The sequence below is a fragment of the Toxotes jaculatrix genome, chromosome 11 (genome assembly GCF_017976425.1).
Source record: "Toxotes jaculatrix isolate fToxJac2 chromosome 11, fToxJac2.pri, whole genome shotgun sequence".
Classification (NCBI taxonomy): domain Eukaryota; kingdom Metazoa; phylum Chordata; class Actinopteri; family Toxotidae; genus Toxotes; species Toxotes jaculatrix.
Genome location: NC_054404.1, coordinates 18,590,185 through 18,613,539, shown reverse-complemented (window position 1 = coordinate 18,613,539; position 23,355 = coordinate 18,590,185). Strand labels below are relative to the sequence as shown.

The window sequence follows — 23,355 nt, the reverse complement described above, 5'->3', positions numbered from 1 at the left end:
AAACACAGTTAACAAGAGAGTCAGGGCGACCCTGTCTCTCTCTGTTTATATACTACTAATTCGTTTTCCTAAATACATCTTGATGCAAAGTGCACTTGCTGCCTTGATTACGTTCCTTGGCGACGGCTTTTCTAGTGTGAAAAGTGCTACAAAAAAAAGCGCTGCATCTATATAGAATGTAAATCTGGTACTTTATACATAAATATAGAGGTTGATCCAATCAAGAAACTTTTGTCAATCAAGAAACTTTTGTCCATTCAGCAGTTACATTTGCCACCACAGTGGGAGAACGGTTTAGTAATATATACATATTTCATTACCAGGGATCCAAGGAATGAAGGTTGGTCATGGAGATGTTAAGTAGATGGTGGAGGGTTGGAGTGCTGACATCAGCTGAGTAAGAGAAGAAATGGCAAGTAATAATGGAATGGATATGATTGGACATTTGCAGTCAGCTGGTAGCCAAGCAATGTTGAAGCATGAACTGAGCAGCTGATACAAATTAGCTAATGAACAAAGCGTGGATCTTTTAGATTTACATTTAGATGCATTTCAAATGGTGTATTCATCACATTCATATTCATATGTGTGCGTGTGTGTCATCATGACACAGAGGCGGTTTAAAGTACTTTGGCAGGTGTTTATATATCTATGTAATGGCATCACAAAAATCATAAAACTTTAAACATGCTAATAATGTAATAATGACTACAAATAAATGTTGAAGGGTATCACATCTGGTCTGATACCATTTCAATGGAAGGTGCTTAATGCTTATAAGACATATATGGTGCCATAGAGAGTAGCAGCTGGGTGACATGGGCATGGAGTCATGGAAAACAGGCATGGAATCTGCAGCAAATAAGAGGCTATGTGCTCAATAACAAAGTAGAGCCCTGGGTAAATCAATATATTTTCTTACTCAACAAGAAAGTAAATCTCGGGGGCAAATCAATATATGTTCTCCTGCCCTTGTTTAAAGAAAGAATTCTGGATCCACTCTAAAATCCTAACGATGTTTGCTTTAGGTGTTTAAGACACTGATCAATGACAAAATTGCAATTCCACTCAATTCTTGGCTTATCAGTGAGGCTGCAGGATCTGATCCAGTAATAAGGATCGAGGTCATGCTTTGTATGTGTGCATACAGCAGAGGTTTTGAAAGTGGTGGGCAAGCTGCTGCTTAGTGAAGCTAAGCTGAATAAAAAATGATTCAAGTAGGGAAAATGAGTTTGCTGATGCTATCGTGCTGACCTTTATTTCACTAAAATTCAACTTGGATGCATTTTTTTAGTTGCCTCCTCTATCATTGTTAGTGTTTGATTTTTTAAAAAAAGGATTGTGGTTTTTTTCAGCTTTTGAAGGGGAATATAACAGAAAAAGTTTGACAACCACTGGCGTATTGTATGCATGTTGAGTGTAAATGTAGTTTGTAAATAACTGTGTGGAATACTGTAAGAAAATATACATTATGGACATTTTTTGTGAGAGCATACACACACATAAACCAGCACTCTAAAACATACAGTGATTTCAGCTCTGATACAGTTTTTCTCATTGCCTCAATAATAAATCCAGTGATTTATCCACTCAGAGGTAAAGCCCTCTCTGCTCTGGCTGTCCAAGAACTTGCATTATAATAAGGCAAATGGATAACTCTGTGACGGAGTTACAAATCAAATAAAACCACAGTAGGCCCGGACCAGACAAGAAGAGCTGCAGGAATGTTCCTATTCTTGTCACAGTTTAATATTTCATCACAGTGTGTCATTTTCAAAGGCAGAACTAATTGCTGACATTAATTACTAATTTCACTGATAGCATTAGCACTGATAAGCGTGATGATGATCGGATTAGTCAAGCTGTATTATGCTTAAAGACCCAGAGCAAGATCGTGAGTTTACTAAAATGGAGGCCACTGATAGCAAAGAGACTTTTTCCCCAAATTATCCCTTTTATCCCATTCACAGCATCCCATCTCTACTCAATATACAGGTTCAACACATACTTACAACAATAAACGTTTACAGCTTCACTTATATTTTACTGTGCCTTCCTTTGTGTCAGAGTCACTGAATTTGACACAAAATACTTTTTCAAGTAACACATAACACACACAAGACAGTAGTAAAAAAGTCTGATTTCAGATTGGCCTTAGATATTCTGTCTCCTGAAATAAGATGAATCCCTTATTATGTATTACTGACCACACACATGCTTTGACAAATGTAGCTGTAACAGCTGTTCAGACTTAATTGCCATGCAGCCTCAGCAACGCTGATATAGGGCCCAGTTCTAGGAAAAAAAAAAAAAAAAAAACAGCACAGCCAAAGAACAAAATTCATTTGACAGATTTTCAAAAAAGACTTTCCTTATTTCCTTGGTGACTCACCATAGCTGAGACTCACTCTCCTATATTTGTTTGGTTTAGTAGCTAGGACTGAAACGATGTGCATGGTGAGATACCACCAGGGGGAAGTGAGAATGTTATCTTTTTTCTGATTAGGGTGAACTGACCCTTTATGCTGAAAGCCACAACTCTGTACGTGTTGTCACCTTCTCCAGCCACTAGAGGTAATTGATATGTTGTGCAGCAGAGATGGTTTTTGTGGTAGCCTGTTCTGTTTGGATCAAGCAGTGCCAAACGTTTGTAAAGCCTGTTATTAACTGGCTTATACTGTTGATCTCTATGCATTAAACAACTTGTGACATATGTTCATCAGCTATGGTTTGAACAGGAATTAATGAAGTAAATTAAAGATTTTCCTGAAGTAACTGGAAAAAATTATCTTTTGATGCTTCAGCGTTTATACATAGAATTTATAAATATTAGAGCAGGTTGGCTGCTGATCCCTGGGTTGGCGGTTTGATCCCTGGCTCCCCTGAGCACAGCCTGCATCAAGAAGGGTATCTGGCGTATTCACTCTTCCACTCACCCAAATCACACATATGGTAATCTGCTGTGGCGACCCGTAGAGGGAGCAACTGAAAGACAACAACGTAAAATGTCAGCATTATCTTTGTATCAAATCTCTCATCTTTGGGACACTTCTACATCTAATACATGAAAGAAAGTCCTGATGAAAATGCACAAAAGAAACAAGACACATTTTTGTATCTTCACTGTGATACTGTCAGATAATTAACTTCACATGCCTCACTCGGCTGCATGATAACATTTGGACTGATACTAACAGGTACAGTAGGACAAGTACATCCCTGATTTATAGCAGGAGCCAGTAAGTTAGTAAGTCAGGAGCCCCAAATGACTTGTATGTCAAAGCCTTCTACAATTTTTGTTGTTGTTGTTGTTTTACTGCTCCCAATCAATAAAGCTGAGAAAAATCTCACTATGGTTCACAGTTTATGAGAGCTTGTGACAGCAGATGTTTTAATCTCAATACAGTCTGGTCCCCTGAAGCACTTTCTCTTCTTAAATGAAACTATTGTTTTTCATTACATGGTGACAAACTTTTTGTCAGACTGAAGGAAGGAAAATTGTATTTTTGCACAACAGGTCACTGTTTTCCTAATATGTGTAAAACAAACAAACAAACAAACAAAAAACAGAAAAACAAAAAAACCATGACAAATTGTAAGCAAGATCCAAACCTGTTTCAAGCCTCACCACCTGTGTGTGTTAAATATAAGTTTGATTATCATATGCTATCGATTCAGCGTCTCTACCATAAACAGCACAGTATATTACAGAACTCTATTAACATTATGTCACCCAAGGTCCTTTAGCAATAATTCACCTCAAAATTGTAATTTTGCTCTAATCAGACTTTTACTATAAATAGTTTGCAGGATGTAAACTGGGACTCAGGTTGATGTGAAGCAGTGCAATTGCAATGAAATAGTCTATTGATTTCTCTCCGCTCTGTGCTTCAGGTGGTTAAAAAATTCCACTCACAGGCAGTGATTAAAACAGAGCCTGCTGCCAAAATAAATTGTATTTAACATATACTCTAGCTGAAATTAGCTGGTGCAGCTTTCTCTCTGCCTCCTTCAAAACAGCTCCAGTGGCTCAACACTATTCCTTTACAGCAGTGGTTCCCAAGCTTTTTTAGTTGTGATCTTGAGAGATAAACCCATGTCTGCTTTTGACTCCTGGTCACAGAGTGCATGATGGTGAGTGGTGATTGTTTTATTTAGCAGAATTTATTTTTTTCTTGTGTCATGCCTCAAAAATCATTTCACAACCACTCACGTTCATGTCACGAATTCATTAACAATTTAACACTTGATTTCTGAATTCACTCCACTCAGATATTTTGCTACAGCCTTACTTGGTCTAATAAGCTGGGGAACCAGTGATGGTTAATGTGAGCTTATGTTTGCAAACTTTAGCAAATTATTGCTGGACATTACAGAGTCAGCAGACTTTATGACCCACTTTAGTGCTTCTCTTACAACAGCATAGTGTAATTGTCATTTATTTGGAGATGTAGTGGCCAAGTTACATAGTCATTTTACATATTTTCAGATTAGAAAAACACTGTTAAATGTACAGTTTTTTTTGTCATGAAGTACTATAGTATTATAGTAAATTGGATTCATGTACCAATTATTGGCAGAGAATGAACATGGGATTGTTAGGCTACATGGTAGAAAAGTGCTGAAAACCAGCACAAATATGTCTCCTGAACTCTGAACTGTTTGCTTGACTTGGATTGTGCTGCTTTTTGAAGTAATTTCATGGTTGATTTTGCCAGTACCAGCTCCTCATTATCTGAAGTTGCCAAGAACACAAAACACCCAGTTCATGGAGGTGATAAGATGACAAAGAATTTTTTTGGATGACTGTTTCCTTTTTTCAGAGTGCCACATCGTGGACAAGGGATGCCAACAGTTCTGAGTGGTGAAATAGCTCTCTCTGCTTAGGGGGAGTTGTTGAATTGTCTGACACAGTTGACTGGCTTAAGAGCGGATTCTAATTTTTACTCACCAAGTATAGTACTCCCACAATAAAACCAAAAAAATCAGTGGCTTTCCCCTTTCTGCTGCCTTTTTACAGGGTTAAAGTGGTAGAACAACTTCATTTTCTGTGTTCTGGTACATTTCCTCTTTTCACATATGCACCTTATTTAGCCACAGATACAGTATTCAGCAAATGTCCAGCAAATGGGCTTGTTTTTGCATATTGGGTTTATACAACAGCATCAAACTTTACACCCCCTTAGGTAGATTAGCATGTGAAAAAGCTGCCCACGTACTAATATATCTCTGTATACAAATCACAAATGAGGAATGTTTTCCAGTAAAACCCAGCCCAAAGTGTAATGAGGAGAGATGTCCCATAAAGCCTGGAAACTCAGGGAGAAATGGACCGATCCCACTGTAGCAAGATGAGTCACTCTGTCGCAGAGAATATCCTCAACAGTGGATAGTACATGCACCCATAGCCATGGAAGTGATTAGGAGCACTCTGTAACGATGCATTCAGCTTTGATTTATTGAAGTACAATTCAACTTTAGAGCACACCATATGTCTAACCTTGCTGTGTGTAACCACAACCTCAGGATATGTGAATCATCGTATGCTCTGTAGAGCAGGCAAAAGAACTCATAGATGGGTCAAGGAAACAGAAATGCAATTAACATTTATACCAGAACTATAAATGTTGATTGCAATTAAGTGAAATAAAACAAGAGAGATGAAAAGAAAAAACCTTCTGAATGTTTCCTATCCGACAACAAAGAAGAAGCCAGCATGGTATTAACCTGAGAGAGAAAAATCATTTTTTTTTCTGTCCGATAATTAAGTGTTTATGTAGTCCTGTGCTGATGCTCGGGAAGGTCTGGAGTGAATCATGGGTAATGTGATGCTGTGAGGTAAAACTATGTTGATAGCTTGTAATAAACATGCCGCGCTCTCTAAAAGCTGAAAAATCTGATGGCTGCCAGAAAGCTTTGAAGTTAGATCTCACCTCCTAACCTACCATTTCACATCACATTCTCTTGTTTTGTTTTGCTCTTATTAGGGAGCTGGTTTAGACTTCAGGCACATCACCTACAACTCTACTGTATGAGACAAAGGAATAGATCAAAACCTTTGTTGTGTGTGTGTGTGTGTGTGTCTGTGAGTGTGAGTGCATACATTGATTTATCTTAGTCACATGTAGTTCAGATGGTTTATTAACCAGCAAGAATGCACAATTTCTAAACTGCATCTGCGGAGTCAGTTTCCAGCTTGTCGAGCCTGTGACCTAGAAAGGCAGCAGGAAAGTTTTTGGGTCAGGGGCTTTTTCCACAACTCTCCTGCTCTCTTCAAACACCCACACACATATACATATGCACACAGACTCACATTTACACACATCTTGGACTGGCAGGTAATGCAGGAAGGCCAGTTTTAGGGGGCATCAAATATTCATGTGTCTATGAAGTGCTGACCAGGTTTCCTGGCCTGCAGGTATGCTGCTGCCTGTGCTCCTTTATCACTGTCTGGCTGCATAGGGCCTGAGGCGCTGTATTCTTTACAGTGGTATGATTGGCCAGTATGGGGAAGGGGCCAACAGAGAGCATGGCTCCCCTCCTCTGGCCTTCCTTTGGCACAGTAATGTAATATCATGTGTCAGCCAGTGTTGAGCTTAATACCTGTGTTGATGGATTAGTTCCAGCAGCTGGTCAACCATGGTGACATTCCTTCGACCATGAACACCTTCCCAGACTGCACCACCAAGGTGGTTCTCTGCTCTGTTTATGTCACATTTACTGTGAGTACTTCATTGTTTTTGAGGATTTATTTGTTCAGGAGCACTGTGCCCTGCCTTCAGATAAAACACAAAGAAATTCAGTTCATCACAGAACTGCATTACTGGACTCTGATGTTGAACTTACTCATTGGTCCTCCTGTGAAGTCCTGAATGGTGATCCAGAAACTTCCATTCGTGATTCTCCAAAGTGAAGCAGAGGGATGAGAGAGAAAGAGAGGGAGAGGGAGAGAGAGAGACCCACTCTGACTCCACACACACACACACACACACACACACACACACACACACACACACTCAGTGACGCTCAGTGTCTCTCTCTTTACTTTGCTGTCTCCCATCACTTTGCCTCTCAGTACCAACCTACACCTCTAATGTTTTCCCACCGACGCCGATGTCTTCACCTCACAAAACTCCAACCCAGCTCCCAGTTTAAGTAATTGATGGAGTGGAAGAAGGAGACTTTGACTCGATAGAGGAGAAGCTGTCAGCAACAGAGTTGCAATAAAGAAAATCGCCCGAGGGGAGTGAGACAGACGGAGACGAGCGGAGACATAAGCGCAGGCGAGGAGAAGGGAAGGCTGCTTCAGGTGACCGAGTAGCGATGGAGGCGCACGGCTTGCGTTATTAGGGAGCACCGCTTCTGGAAGCGCTCCCATTGTTAAGGTGGAATACAAAGTGAACATCCTTCAGAACTGACCGGGACCGCCTTTGTCCTTTTCACTTGACGGATTATCTCAGAACCATGAACGTGCCGCCCCCAGACCGCAGGAAAAACATGCGAGAACTGGCTTTGGAGATTGGCATCCGAGTTCTGCTTTTCGGAGTTTTTGTGTAAGTAAAGCTTCAACCAGCTGAGTTTTATGTTCTCTAGAAAAAAAAAAAATCTAGTGTGGCATTTTCTGCCCTGGTGATGACATTCAGTTTCATGACTGACGTTATCCATGTGTGCCTTTACGAGCTTTAGACAGTGAACTGCTGTATTCAGGTTCATTTGCCGCGGTGTGGTGATGGACGAACAGGTCCCTCTGTTGATCCGCATCTCAGCACCGTGGACAGACCACTGCTAAAAGACTAGGGCAGTAGACAGACGCTGAGTTAACAGGTTGGAAAAAAAAAAGTTAAAGCATTTTAGTTCCTGCCATGAATTGACGTGCATTCTTGGATGGCACTTGGAATGTCCTCGTGGATTTTTTTTCTTATTAGATATTATTAAATGGTTAGAGAGAGACCAAGACAGCTCCTTTGACCACTGCACTCCTTAAGAAACAGTGATCTAATGGAAGGCTGACACCGATGCGGTGATATATATATAATACTTTTTTGTGCAGTATGACACTTTGTGTAAAGGCTGTCCCTCAGAGGTGCAGCCAGAAAAACATAAATATGAATTAGTAACCAAGCTTTGTTTGCACCATGATTGGATCATTTATTGATTTTCTGCCTGATATGATCTGAAAAAAAAAAAAAAAACAACCCAGGTTTTCTTATCTGAAATGACTCACCTTGCTATGGCTTTCATTCCAGGTCCACATCTCTGTGTAGTGTGTAGTAAAACTGTGTGCATACTATGCATTATCATTAGTGTCTGCTGTATGTGTGCTGGCACAGTGAAAAGATTACACAGCCAAGAAGAGCATGATGCTACACATTCACAGTGTCTGACATGGGCAAACTCAGCTGGAGGGATCTGACTAAGGCGAAGAATGAAACATGTCAGAGAGGAGGCATGAGTCTTCAGGCTTTAGCCTTTTGTGTGTGTGTGTCTGTGTGTGTGTGTTTTTGCTGTGAGAGTGTGCGAGATTCACATTTCTTGCTGATTTGTTGTTGTGTATCAGGGCTCGAGGCCACATATGAAAAATATTTCACATAATATCGTCATCATCATCATCAACTAACTGCTGTGTTCTGCAGCAGAAGCCCCACTCACAAAGTCCTTGATCACTCTAATGAATTGAGTTTTACTTCCCTGCTCAGTACACAGAAAGCAAGCTAAGGCTAATAAACTGTTTGTTATGGAGCCCCGTCAGTAAACTCAGTCTGCGTTGTACTTACAGCAGTGCCCCTAAACTGAGTACGACACATTAAATTAATTTGGTTACACGGTGTCAAGTTTACTTCTCCTATGTGACCAAACACAGACAGTTTAAACAAACATATCACTTTAATGCCAGCACTGTATTTCACACAGCGTTGGGAGAGTTGAGACATTTTATCATGGGCAGTCGTAACTGCATAGAGATAAATATTGGTGTAACGTGGAGCCACACAAGCCTAATTCCATTATTTAGTTAATTATATTTTTATGTAATTAAAGTTACAAAGATAACAGACATAATCAGTAAACTGTTGGACTCTTATGTTATGAGAGCTTAAGAGCTTACTTTTCATTTCATAAGTGCAAATTTGAATCATGTATTTTGACACAGGGTGTGTTTGGTTCATTACATGTCTTTTGGACTTGGTGTAATTGCCGTATTGAGCATGCTTTAAGCCCCAGCAGATCAGAGACAGTCGCCCTCTGGCCCTGAAGGACGGCGCTTCCCTGTTCTTGTCTCCCCTTTAAGCCCAAGGTAAAAGCAGGATAATTGGGGTCAATAGAATCTGTTGTTTTCTTCACTGGAGGTGTAAAGGACAGTTTTTAGCTGTTGCCTTTTGTGTCTGATGTTCAGTGTAGGTGTAGTGCACTGTAGTTTTATCTAGGGAAGAAAATGGCACCATTATCCGTGTGTGTGTATGTTTACCGATAAGACTCAGCAGTCATGTGTTTTGGCTTCATTGCTTAGTTAAAATCTTGCTTCCCCCCCAATGGAATTCCTCCTACGGCTTTCTACCTCTGCAGGTCAGGACTAAATTTGACTAACTGGGAGAAAGACATAACTGATTTTCTCATTTGCTGTTCATTTTCCTCCGTAATAGTGAACGTGTACCAGGGGATGCTGGAAATGAATGAATGAATTAATCCTCCAGTTTGGGCTCATAAGCAGACGTGAAAGCAGCAGAGAGGTTATCTTTAATCAGAGATCCCATGCAACTTGTGACATTTTTTTTGTCTTTGATTCTGATTAAATAATGACTGTAACCCAAATACATACAACTTATTCTCTGTGCTTGATTGGTCGCCATCTCAAACTGTTTTTTTTTTATTTTTGTCCACACACACAGTGAACCACATGTCTGTGCTCTCTCATGACTGTTTCTGTATGGGGAGAAATTTTAAACCTAGCGAGCCATGAATTCCCTGCTTTATTAACGTCCAAATTTTGCCAAAGATGACCTGCCTTTGAGGGAAGATTACTTTTCATTTGCCCTTGCATGCCTCTCTGTTTCAGGCCTCAGGAGGTGCACTGACCTTTGCGACGGGCCAAGTGTGTGACGTTTGGTTGACCCCGTGCTACCAAACTGCTAATGCCATTCAGTCATCATAGTTTGATAGGAACCCCAGGAGTCACACATCTCTCAAGAGTAAAGCAAAAAGTTCAATCTAAATGGAAATGGATCTTTGACATTTAACAAAGTGAAAAAAAAAAACAAAAGCTGAAAACTAAATCAGAAAAACATAAAGTTCTTTTTTTCTGCAGTTAGCTACATAACATAGAAAGAGAGGATAATGAGATTGGTGCTATTTCACTTTCCTTGTAATCCGGAGCACAACAAGCAAGAGCTTAGACAAATACCAAGAAGTCATTTCTTCCTTGAGTGGCTGTGTGGCAGATCTCATGTTCCCAATCAATCAACACAAGCTCAGACTTAAAGTTTCTATGTGTTTGTTCCAAAGCTCGTAGTTGGACATTTGAGTAAGCAGGTGAATTCCAGTAAAATATCAGAATACTGATTCGGTGTAGAAGAGGAGACAAAGGAAGAAGGACACAGCGCCAAAAAGAGAGGAGGATAAGAGGAATAAAACCCAGCACAGTGAACAGAGAGGTACCAAAACCACTCTGAGAACTCCTATCAGCACAATCTAAAAGCTTCTCGATGGAGTGATTGGACAGAGGAAAGGGCAGCTGTTTTATGGGCTGATGTACACAACAAAATGGAATAGATTTGTTTGTGCCAAGAGTAACAATTTGGGCCAGAGCAGAAGTGACTCTTTTATTGCGGAGAACCATGGTGATAAAGCAGGAATCTTGTTTATCACTGGCACTGAAACATGCCAGAATGTCCAGTGTGCGATGACTTAAAAACCCTCTGACGCTGACATTATTTTGGGGATAATTTTCGATACAGTTGTTGTCAAATGAGGTTAACAGTGTGTGCTCTAGAACAACACCCTTTCACCCCTGAAAACGGTTTTCGACTCACAGTGTATCATCCTCTCCTCTTAGAGGAAGGCTTAGGAGCAGCCCTGGGATGCAGCCCAGAGCTTTGGCAAGTCTCAGAAAGCCTTGTGAGATGTTGGGAAAGAGCAGAATGTCAGGCCTTAGACTGTTTAAGAATAAGCGGATTGTTTAGCTTGCATGTTAAGGGTGGAGGCCCTTGTGCTCTGCTTTTGTGGAGAAAATCTCTTTGTAGGGCATTGGTTACAGAGTCATCAGGGCACATTGTCTCTATGGTCGATATGAACAAAACCTTATTTCTAATTTAGGAGAATGGTACATTTTTTCTGTTATGGTTGCTGGATTTTTGAGAAAAAAACCTACATTAAACAAAGTTATAATCCTTAAGATTTCAGTCCTGTTGATTTGGTAACACCTGTGATTACTGTGGTTACAGCAAGTGCGGTTTAATGCTGCAACAAACAATCCTTGAGCAGCTACTTTGTCAGAAATAAAACAGAAAAACAGCAAGTATAACAAAAGTAACTGAACACAGGCACATTATTTTAATGAAGAAGTCATCCAAAGTGGAGTTGGAGGTGTGCAGCTTGTCGCCTGCAGCTCTTCATCTTCAGTAACATCTCACTGTGGCTGCTCCCTACTGTTTCATTAGCAGCAAAAATAAAAAATTTTGAATTCATAAAAGATTTCATAAAAGAAAATTACAAAAATGACTATTACATTGTTTTGCTGATGCATTTTCTGTGATTGCTTCACTACAGAAGCTAACCCCGTGTTTTGTCAGTTGAATGCTTTTATTGTGAAGCCGTAGCAGGATGTTCAGTTTTCACAATCGGTAACGTAATACAGCTCTGGTGAGCTGGTTAAAAAGAGCAGTAAACAGTGAGGCTCATATTAATGAGATAAAATTGTGCTGGATTACATGCATGCATAGTTTCCTTGTAAATCCCTCGTGCTTTGGCAGGCAGTCTGAATTCAGAACGGCAGACTCCCCCACTTCCAATAAAAACTTCTGTGAAGAGAGAGATAATTATTGGATGTACATGCACTGAATGGGTATTGCAGCAACCTTAAATGGAATAAAAATGGGGTATCCTAAGGATTAGAACTTATAAGTATGCATATATGCAGTATATTATCCCGAGCTCAACCCATATAAGCTTTAAACTGTCCAATCATTTCGCCATGAGATGTAAATAAAGAAATTTGTTGATAGAAAATGTTCGGCCAAAGGTCGCAGGTGTCCCTCCACTCTGCAGCTCTGCAGACTTCAGCTCTTTGCTTTATTTCATCCGTCTATATGGTTCGGACCAAATAGCACTTCCCATGGGTAAAATCCCCAAGCAAACAGGCTCACTCAAGCTGATTACAATGCCTGTGCAGTGGGTAATGGCAGAGGGCTGAAGTAAATGCTGCTGATCAAGAAAGTCCAACATGTAGTATTTAGACTATATTTTTCTCAGAACCTGGTTGACTGAACTAAAGCTAGAGACAAGTTAATATTAGAATAATCTATACTGAATGGTGAGAAAGAGAACACCAATAAAAAGCCCATGTTGTCCGTTTTCTTTTTCTCACTACATGTATTTGTTACCTTACTGATTTGTTTTTATTCTTTCTGCTCTCCTGTGGTCAGAAATCACTTTTCAACAATGTGACACTTGTCTAGCTGGAGTCATTTGCCATTTGTTTACTTTTCACTGCCTGCATAATTATGACAGTTTATTGTCTCTCTCTGCATTTTTTAATTTTGGCTGCCAGCATCTGAGGCACTGAATTACAGGTCATCCACTCTGCAACCCTTATTATCTTAGCGATGAAGAAAAAAATTGAGTTTGCAGACTTGACAGCTGACTGCGGCTAGAAACACTTTCCGACTGGATGCTGTTGACACACACTGATCAGAGCGATGCCTGAAAAGAGTGTCACGTCCAGGAATGTTCATTTATTGATCTCTGTCTGAAAAAGCAAAGAGAGAACAACTGTTGTTGTACCTGATTATGTAAAATCAACTCGAGTAATTACTTAGTCCTTAAAGGAGTAGCTTGTGAAAAGTGGACGTATATTCAGCGACATCCAATTAAACCAAACAAACAAAAGATAATTAGACAAGCACAGTTGAAAGCGTTAGTGAAAATGAAAAGCAACGCTACAGGTATGACATTTTAAAAGAATTTGTTTGTTGTATGCCAAATTCGATTAGTGACCATGGTGAATGTAGTATGAGAGGAAGGGAAAATAGATGGAATGCTAATGCAAGATAGATGGATGGGAAAAGGACAAACAGAAAAGGCCAAAGCAGAGAGAAGATTTATGTGAACAAAGGATGGACTGAAATTGAACAGAATGGAGGTGTCTGTGTTGAACAGGGGGACAGAGAAGGGGTGACAGAAAAGAGAAAGAGTGGATCAGCAAACTGTGCAGGTGTTTCGGCAGAAATAACCATGATTCCAGTGACAGCAGAGGCAACTGACTATCACAACAAGACCAGGGATTCCCTGACAGCTCAAGTCTGTCACCGCTCTAAGCTGCTCTGGCATTTCATTCTCCACAATCGTTTGATCAGCTCATTATGTCTCACTGCCCCTGCTGTCATCTATCCAACCCTATCTCTTTATCCCTCCATGGGCATTAGATCACTCAGTTACTCGCAGTCTGTCCTTTTCGCCATTTTTTTCTCAAGGAAATAAACCAAGTTTTTTTCAGAGACTGCTCTCTGGGGTCAAACTATCCATTAGGTGATGAAAATTTATTACAGGCAGAAAAATGAAAGGATAGTAGAAGCAAAAAAAAAAAAAAACCCAAAAGACTAAAAAACTATTGGCATGAAATGTTGTCTTTGTAGCCTATGAGACTGTCTACTGCTGCTTGTGCAAGCAGCTCATTATAATCCATAGTTACATTTTATTGTTAAAGCAACATCCAGGGGTCGTGTGAGACAGCATCAGTATTTTCAACAAATGCCCCACAAATCCTTCTAGATGATGTAATTGTGATGGAATCAAACCCAACCCAAAACATAATCTTTCCCCAAATCTAACCAAGTTGTTTTTGTGCCTAAACCTAATCAAACCTTTACCATTGTGTAGTCACATCATAAAAGGATAACTTTTTTATATTTCATCAGAGCTTTCTAACAGTTTAAGTAAACACCTTTCTAAAACTGTTTCAACAAAAACAGAACTTTATAACCTTTATGACAGTACAGCTGTTGTAGTTGACTGTATTATTATTACCTGGATGTACCTAATAAAATGACAACTTAGCATATTTGACAAATTTGGTCAATAGACAGTTGTTTTCTTGTTTGTGTGTGAAGACAGATTGAAGTCATCCTTCCAATGTGGACTTTGTTGTTCTATATACTGTGTCACCTGACTTCCTCGCCTAATAACAAAACATAACTATGGGTTGTGAGAAGTTGCTTGTGCAGATGACCTGTGGGGTTTCTCTTACATCCAGTCTGCACAAAGAGTTCTGGGAGAAACTGGAGCCACATTTTCCACCTTAATGCTGTATTTATTAATATGTATTTAAAGCATGTGAATTAACCATTTCTAACATGTTGTAGAGTTGCTGTCTTCATCACAAATATGACTTAATTCCCAGCCCACCCCCTATAGCTCTCATTACACAGTGAAATTAAGAAAATTAATCAGACGCCACCATGTTTACAGGGGGGCATTTAATCAAGACTCACGTCAAGTCATTAGGACTACAGCCACAGTAAGGATTGTGCTCATGCTGGTAGGCATTTCAGAAATTAAATTTTCAGCTGGATAATCATGTCCTGGAGTTTAACTTCTGCTAGCATAACAGTTAAAGGTTTTACATGCCTTGATCTGTTGGAAGATGTTATACTGCAAAGTGGTATTCTGTCAAAAGCTTTCTGAGTGTCTGGAAGCCCTTCATGATCCAGTGTTTTTGTCTTAATGAAATTGAATCCAGCAAACCCATTCCCTTTATCCCTGATCAAATGAGCATAAATTCTTGATGTTGAAAATGAAAACCTTGTCAGATGTTTCTGGCTGAGCAGTCCACTTCTTGATTACGAGCATTATGTAAACTAAATGGTACTTTAACCTTGATCAATTATTTTAGGCGATTCAGACAAGCTTGAAATTATACAGTGAGCTGCTAAGAGAACAGGTCTATGATGATGGGATTTGTCATTTTACCTTTCAAGACTATAAAGAAATCTACTGTTAAAGCTCGGTTTATTTGAAGGAGATTGTCAGACCAGTATGAAATAACATTTGAGTGATTAAGAATAGATCACTGAAGGCGACAGCTCCAAGCCTGGGAGATGTCAGTGATGGCATTAATATTACAGAGAAATACTGTGTGATATTTTATATATGGTATTTGCTGAGCTCACTCGATTTGTCTGGAAGTGTTTTGTAAAAACTTCCCTATTAGCTAGAAGAAGATGAAATATTTGAACCATGACTGTAGCACAGTAGGTGGGCGCTGAGTTGAGGGGGAACACTGTAGACCATGGAGCTGTGGACTCAAAGGTCTACAGTGACGGTTACCGTCAAAGCAGAGAAGAAGATCCTCTGCACTGCCTTACACTTAGCATCATGATATTTCTATTCTTATTTCCTCTCTGTCTCTCCCACCATCTCTCTCTGTCATTTTCTCCCTCCATTGCCCCTTTCTCAGGTATTTTCTTAGATCTGCTCCATTACTGTCATTTTCAGCATCATACTCTTATCTGTACAAAGACAGATGAGGGGCTGAGGAGATGAAAGAGCCTCCCTCCAACACACACCCTCACATTCGACAGTCTCCCTGGCTCAAATCTCAAAATATATAACAAGCCAGGCTCTCTGCTTATGGAGAAGCCTTCACCACATCTGTATGTGTATATGTGTGTGTGTCCTTCAGGCCCCAGGGTTTTGCTGTCAGACCAGACTTTTTCCTTGATGGCTTGTCCACAGTTTCCTTTAGACAATGCAAAGCAGAGTGATATCTCACTTTTTGCCACAGTAAGGTGAATCATACAGCACATCCAGTGGCTTCAGAAAGTGTCCAGACCCCTTCACTTCCCAAAACTGAAATCTCTCATTTATACAAATGCTCGTTTGTTGTGGTCCCATAAATCAAGTTTGCTTTAATGATCTCTTAATTTGAGTCCACCTGTGGCAAACTGAATTGATTGGAAATAGGTTAGAAAGACACGCACCTGTGTTTATAAGGTCCCACAATTCACACTGCATGTCGGGACAAAAATCAAGCCATGAAGTCCAAAGAACTCTCTGTAGACCTCTGTAATAAAATTACGGTGAGGCATAGAGAGCAAGGGAATAAAACCATTTCTAAACTTTTGAGTGTTTCTGGGAGCACAGTGGCCTCAATAATTGAGAAATGAAAGTTTGGAACCACCAGGTCTAGAAGGGTCTTGGTCAGGGAGGCAACCAAGAACCCACCACCCACTCTAACAGAACTTCATAATTCCTCTGCAGAGATGGAAGAACCTGCTAGAAGGACGACCATTTCAGCAGCACTCCATCAATCAGACCTTTATGGTACAGTGGCTAGACAGAAGCCACTTTGAGCAAAAGGCAAATGACAGCCTGGCTGGAGTTTGCCAAGCTGCGTTTAAAGGCCTGTGAGAGCATGAGGAAAAAGTTTCTCTGGTTTTATGAGACAAAAATTGAACCATTTGAGCAGAACTCTAATCACTATGTCTGGCAAACACACTGAAAATCATTGAATTTACTCAATTTTAATGTTGAAAGTGGTTGCACGCAATACATTCATCTAAATCTAGACATATTTTTTAAGTTGGCTGTACTAGTAATTTCAAATAAATTATATAAGCACTTCCGGCACGAAAATTCTGAGTATTTGTTACTTTTTTGTATTTCCTTAGTAATTCTAACTAAAACCTTGTTTAATTTACTTATATTCATTATGTAATTCATATATTGTGGATACATCATTTGTTATTGTGCTTTAAATTAAATTGTTTTATTCTACATTATGCAAAATATTTTGATTCAATTCACAATTTTATTTAAAACAATCAAAATGCATATGTAGATGTGGGGGTGGCCGAGAAACCTGGTATACAACAATGAGTTGTGGCAGTCTGGCGCAATTCCCAATTCCATTTTATTTGACAAAATAAAATGGAGTCTTGCTCAAAAACTCCACAGTAAAAAATGCACATTGGGCCAACCAGAAAGATAAAAGTAAGCAAAAAAGAGGGAAAAAAATTCTCAAGAGCACTTCTCAAGAAGAATCAAAATAATTCAATTGTTTTATGCTACTGTCACAGGGAGACCCTGTGCACTAAAGTAAGGCACATGTGCTACACATGTGCCTTACATGTGCTCTTTCTCAGGTAGATTTTATCAGAATGTTGATCCTGGTGTGAAGTGCTGGTGGTGATGTGTGTGGTATGAACATTTGGAGCAGGGGGTGAAGGAGAGAAGTCACACTGTGATTGTGCATTTGATTTATTGAATTTAAATTTTGTTGACCTGTCTCCTTTGTTGCACTTCTTCATCTGTCAGAAGAGGAACAGCCAAACCTGAGCTGGAGCGGTCCATTTGGTTAAATAGGGGGGTTCACAGGGGAAGAAACCAAGTGTGGTAGAGTGGGAGGGGTGTTTTGTCTTTTGTGGTGAAATGACCTGTATAAGTATCTTGTTTAAAAAGAAATAGGTGTTTTTAAAGTAAGTTTAACTGAACTTCTATTTGATAATATGTTATTTAGTATTGGGATTATTGTAAGTGTGCTGGAAGAGATAATTGATATTGATTTCTTGGTGCAGTCCACCAGTATAAAAGTGAGGAGGCTGTGGTGGCCGGAGCCTAAAGGAGAGAAGCACAGCTCCTGAACACAGCTCCAGATTATAGCTCCTGCCATGGGCCCAAACTTTAAAGGCATAGCCAGAAAAGCAGTTTAGAGCGAATTCTTTTGTTCTGTATTATTTTGATTCTTCTTGAGAAGTGCTCTTGAGAATTTCCCCCCCTTTTTGCTTACTTTTTTCTTTCTGGTTTGCCCAATGTGCATTTTTTACTGTGGAGTTTTTGAACAAGACTCCATTTTATTTTGTCAAATAAAATGGAATTGACTGCCACAACTCATTGTTGTATACAGGGTTTCTCAGCCACCCCCACATCTACATATGCATTTTACATATGTAGAATAAAACAATTTAATTTAAAGCACAATAACAAATTATGTATCCACAATATATGAATTACATAATGAATTTAAGTAAATTAAACATGGTTAGAATTACTAAGGAAATCAGAGTAGCAAATACTCAGAATTTTTGTGCTGAAACTACTTACAGAATTTATTTGAAATTACTCAAAAATATTAAGTACAGCCAACTTAAAAAATATGTCTAGATTTAGATGAATGTATTGCGTGCAACCACTTTCAACATTAAAATTGAGTAAATTCAACGAAACATTTTTTTTCAGTGCACTAGGTTCTGATGATTGCTTAACTAGTACCTTCCCTACAGAGAAGCATGATGGTGGGGGCGGCATCATGTTATGGGGGGTGGCTTCTCAGCAGCAGGGACAGAGAAACTGGTCACATTTGAAGGGAAGATGAATGCATCCAAACACAGAGAGGCCCTTAAAGAAAACCTGCTCCAGAGAGCATGGGACCTGAGACTGGGGTGAGGGTAGCTAATATGCTGGAGTGGCTTCGGGACAAGTCTTTGAGTGGCCCAGCCAAAGCACAGACTTAAACCCCATAGAACATTTGTGGAGAGACCTGAAGATGGCAGGAGATGCTTCCCATACTTGAGAGGAGCTGTTGTGAAGAAAGGGATAAACTGCTCAAATCCAGGTGTGCAAAGCTTGTAGAAACTTACCCAAGAAGACTCAAAGCTGTAATCGCTGCCAAAGGGGCTTCTGAGTACTGAGTTCAGGGTTTGAATACTAATGTAAATGTGAAATTGATTTTGATTTTTGATTCGTGTCTTATACAGTCACTATCAGTCCCATTATGATCCAGTATAGTAAATTGGGAGCCACGTCCCACCACGTGACACCCTGACACCCCACCTTCAGCGTACACTTTACAGATCAGCAAACTTATTATAAGTTATTATGGATGCATTTTTTGTGTGCATGTGTAGTGTGTTTCTGTGAGTATGTCAGATGTATGTGTGTATCTGCCTCCGTACATGGTTGTTTGTGTATATGTCTGTGCATGTCTAGGAGTGCACCTTGACTTCTGATGCCGCTAATGAAACCAGCTTTAAGAATCAGTGGGTGTTGCTGAGGGGTGTGTATAATTCATCCTTCTTTTCAGTGAACACAAAGCAAGAATCATGCCGCCAACTTTGACATTTGCTAGGATGAACAATGAGCATGACAGCACTGATAAATGTCAGACTTGGATCCCAAGTCCAATATCAGTGTCCAGCATCACAGTCGGTGTGAACGATCAGTCTTTGTTTAAATCTTTCCACCTCCCCTACCTCCCTTCCCCTGTCTTTTACTCTGACACTCCAAGCATGGTTACGCTCATGCCTAACTTAATAAACCCACACGCAAGCAAAGGCGCGCACATACACTCCCACCCAAGTGCCTTTATACACCTTCTGCTTAGATTTGAAACACTAGGTTCTTGCTCTGAGCTGAATACAGATTCCTTAATCTCAGAGGTGACCATAGATGTCAGTTATTCTGCCGGCAGAATTAATTATCTGTGCCTGAGCGGGTCCTTTTTTTTTTTTTTTTTTTTTTTTTGATAATCATCAGTTTCAAAGCAAGGAAATGTAGCGAAAGTCAGATCTGACCTTTGAAGATTACAACATTTGGAGTTTAACTGATAAATATATAATTCGCGTGTATATTCATCCTTCAGTGACTGTGGTTTACCTAAAGGTCACAGGATAATTACAGAGCACTGGGGTGAGTGTAGCTGGAGAAAACTCTTGTCCTAAAAATGTTCATTTGGTAAAGTATTTTATTGTCATGCCATTTCATAGCAGTTAGTCCAAGAACAATTCACTACACAAGAGTTTAGCACTGCTAATAAGCAGTTTTTTTTCATGTATTTTTTAATGTGGGCAACAGAAGGGTTTGAAACCATCTTCCTAAAACAAAGAGAATAAACTGATTTCTATCAAACCTGCAGTTAGAGCACAGATAACAAATGTATGAATGACAGTTTGCGGTTTTAGAGGAAGTTGTGTGCTGTTAATATCAAACAGCCGGGTGTGATGACACCTCTGAGCCTTGTCTTTGCAGTGAGGTTGCGAGGCAATCAGCCCTAAAACTGGGCTGCGCTGCACAGAAGTACTGGGCAGATGGATGAACTGTTGTTCATCAACAAATAGCCTAGTTACAGCACGTAGCTCCCCCGAACCACGAGTTTCAAAATTGAACTTTGGAGAGAGCTAAGCTAGTTGTTTCCCCCTCTCAGCCTTTGTGTGAAGATGAGCTAATTGCTTGCCAGCTCCAGCTCTGTACTTAACATTCACACACAAGAATGGTGTCAGTCTTCCCTTCTAACTCTGTGAAAGAGCAAATAAATATTTATAAGTGTGGAACTTTTTCTTTAAACGCAGTAATTGTTGTTAAATGTTGTACTGTTAATTGTCAGAGTGGAAAAAATAAGAATGACTTAAATTCCTGTAGATGAGGATAAAAGTCAGGTACACCAGAAAAGTGAACTGCAAGACTTGATTACTACGCACTACAGAGCTGTATAGGAGCATCTTAGGGTAACAGTTTCCTCTACATTAGGCAATAGAAAGAGAGAAAGCTCAACAAATCTGATGAGCCCACACCAATGGGCCGGTAAAGTTGATGCATTTACTCAGCAACCTCAGTGAATATAAGCTTGGGACCTGTGGAGTATTTGTGAAGCCTGCTGGCAAGTCATCTGTGTGTAGCAGCCTGGCTCCTTTCTTTCCTGCTGTGGGATGAAACTTATCTCGTCGTGCCTTCCCACCATGCTCCCTCAGTCCCTCTGTATCCCTTTGGCCATGTCCTGGCAGCTTTAGACCACTGCTATTCCTAATGCCTACCACAAATACGAGCCTCTGACCTTTCTCAAAGTGTCTCTGGGGCTTTTATCGTGAACAGACACCTGTAGTCTGACCGAGCCAGCCCTTCCTTTGCTCCTCATTATATTGTGGCTTTTTAATATAGCTTCTTTGAATCAGCCAATGTGAATGGATAAGCAAAACTAAAAGAATAACCCTGTATTTTTCTCGGCATCCCACCACTAGGGCTTTGCATGACAAGGAAAGGATGTTTTCTTTTTTGCCCCTCTCCCCTTTAGCCAACTTGAGAAGAGCTATCTCCAGGGAAGCCAGAGCTAGCTGAGTGTCACTCAGCATCTATCCCGCTCCCCACCCTCCTTTGTCTGTGACAGGACCAGTGCTGTGCATTCCTGACACGTTTGGTCAAGGCCCTGACTGTAACCACTAACACAAACAGAGACAGAGAGAGGGGATGTGACATTTATTGCGCTCGCAGAATTCTGACTTGCATAGCAGAGTGCAGCCTCTTGGAGAATACAGAATGTTTGTTTTCAGCACATCCATGTAATTATGTTGATTAAATATGATTATATTAGCCATGCTTGTATGGGAAATCCAGATGAGGACATTAATATTATTGTCCAGAAGCAGGTGTATGACTGTATTTGTTGGCTAACAATATAATCATCTAATTTCCCCCTTTTTTTCCCCCAATATTATTGTCACAGCCTGTGACAAAAATATTGGAAAAGGGTAAAAGAATTGAAGTTATGTCCCTGTTCTGTCTCCAAACTTAAGCCCACTGCCAAAACCAGCAATGACTTCACCTTCAGGTTTAACACCTTCTGTTTCCACACATTTCCCAGCAGTCTGGTCCCTTTTCAGCCAAAAACAAAAAGAAAAGGCAACCTCAAATGTCATGATTTTTGGTTTCTGGAACCCACTGGGAATCTGTCATGGAGGTCATTGCTAGACTGACTGAAACTTCCGTTCCTGAAAAGTGCAGTTACACCCCAGCTTACAATCAACACTACACATGGACGCACATTAGTTGTCAAGGCAGCTGTGCTGTGCTCTGGTCTAATGAATGAAATAAAGCGGCATAATTTAATCAGAAATGTATCCTCAGTGTGTCAGTCGCCCCCTGCCTTTCTCCACTGTGACCCACCCTTAATCGAATTGCAGGAGCAGCGCTTTATTAAATCACAGATACCCAGTTGTCTTTATTTTAATCCAGCCATGCCAGAGGAGTTAGATTTGATTTTGCTGGAATAGCAAACGCAGGATTTTTTTTTTCTGTGTGGAGTAAGAAATGGAAACTTAAGCAAAACCTGTGCTGTACTTTAATCCTTCCAGCAGTGTTGAGTGTATAAGTTGTGGATTTGTGATAAACTGGAGTTCACCTGCTGTGACTCTCATCCATTACAAAATTCTCCTTTGTAGGTTAAAGCATTGTGACAGCACATTTCAGATGCACGACTCTCGGTGTTGCCGGATTTTGGATTTGATTGTGCGGGTCAAAATTGGTTTGGGCAGGTGAACAAAAATTTAGGCTGCTTCAGGATCAGTTTGGTGGCTTTTAAACATATGCATTTGACAAGCTGATTTAAAACAAAACCCAAGAGTGCATATATTCCATCCAATCAGTCTTCATGACTGATTCGATTTTTGTGCTTTTTTTCACAAAAAGCAAGCGCGCTGGCAGATAGTAGCGTGAAGAAGATGCTGAAGTGGGCAAAATATAAAAAAAACATTACAGAAAGGAGTGGGAGAGCGATTTGGACTTGATGCCATGGATAATGCTGTCAAAGGCTGATGAGAATGAAACTCACTGCAGATTCTGCAACATGGACATACAGTCCCACGTAAAGGAACACACTGAAAACACGAAGCACAAAACAAGGCCTTGTTTTACTGTGTGTAAAGCTAACGGACATTTGTGACGACCAGACGACCACACGGTTAATGCCATGGACAACTTATTGGACATACTGAGGGATGAGACTGGAGCATTCTAGAGGCACAGAACAAATGTTCAGTTGTCCAGCAGGTGTCATGGTAGGGGGACATCGTTCAGTATATATGCTGCTCAGACATAAGCAGCCTAATTTACATTTGCATTGTAGCTCAAAAAGCAATGTAGCAGCCCCCTAGCAATATTGAATACAGGATCAAGGTGACTTACATCCGGTGTGCCCATTCAAATGTAAGAGTGACTACTGAACTCTTTATGAGACAGTTAACAGCAGAGGATGTAATCCCAGGAGATTGCATTGACAGAATCCTCAATCAAGAAGATGCACTTACTTTACATTTCAGTCTGGCAGCAAGCTTTGAACACTGCCATGCACTGCAGCTTCTTAGTGAAATTTACAAAGACAAG

The 23,355-nt window shown here is 40.1% G+C and overlaps 1 protein-coding gene across 1 annotated transcript in view; it reads left to right on the top strand.

The window, feature by feature from the left end:
- The first annotated feature begins 7,464 nt into the window (after positions 1-7,464).
- Positions 7,465-23,355, top strand: part of plpp4 (phospholipid phosphatase 4) — a 43,376-nt gene continuing 27,485 nt past the window's right edge. The window contains exon 1 of the mRNA XM_041050153.1: positions 7,465-7,553. Within this exon, the coding sequence (XP_040906087.1) occupies positions 7,465-7,553 (89 nt within the window). The remainder of the gene's footprint in view (positions 7,554-23,355) is intronic.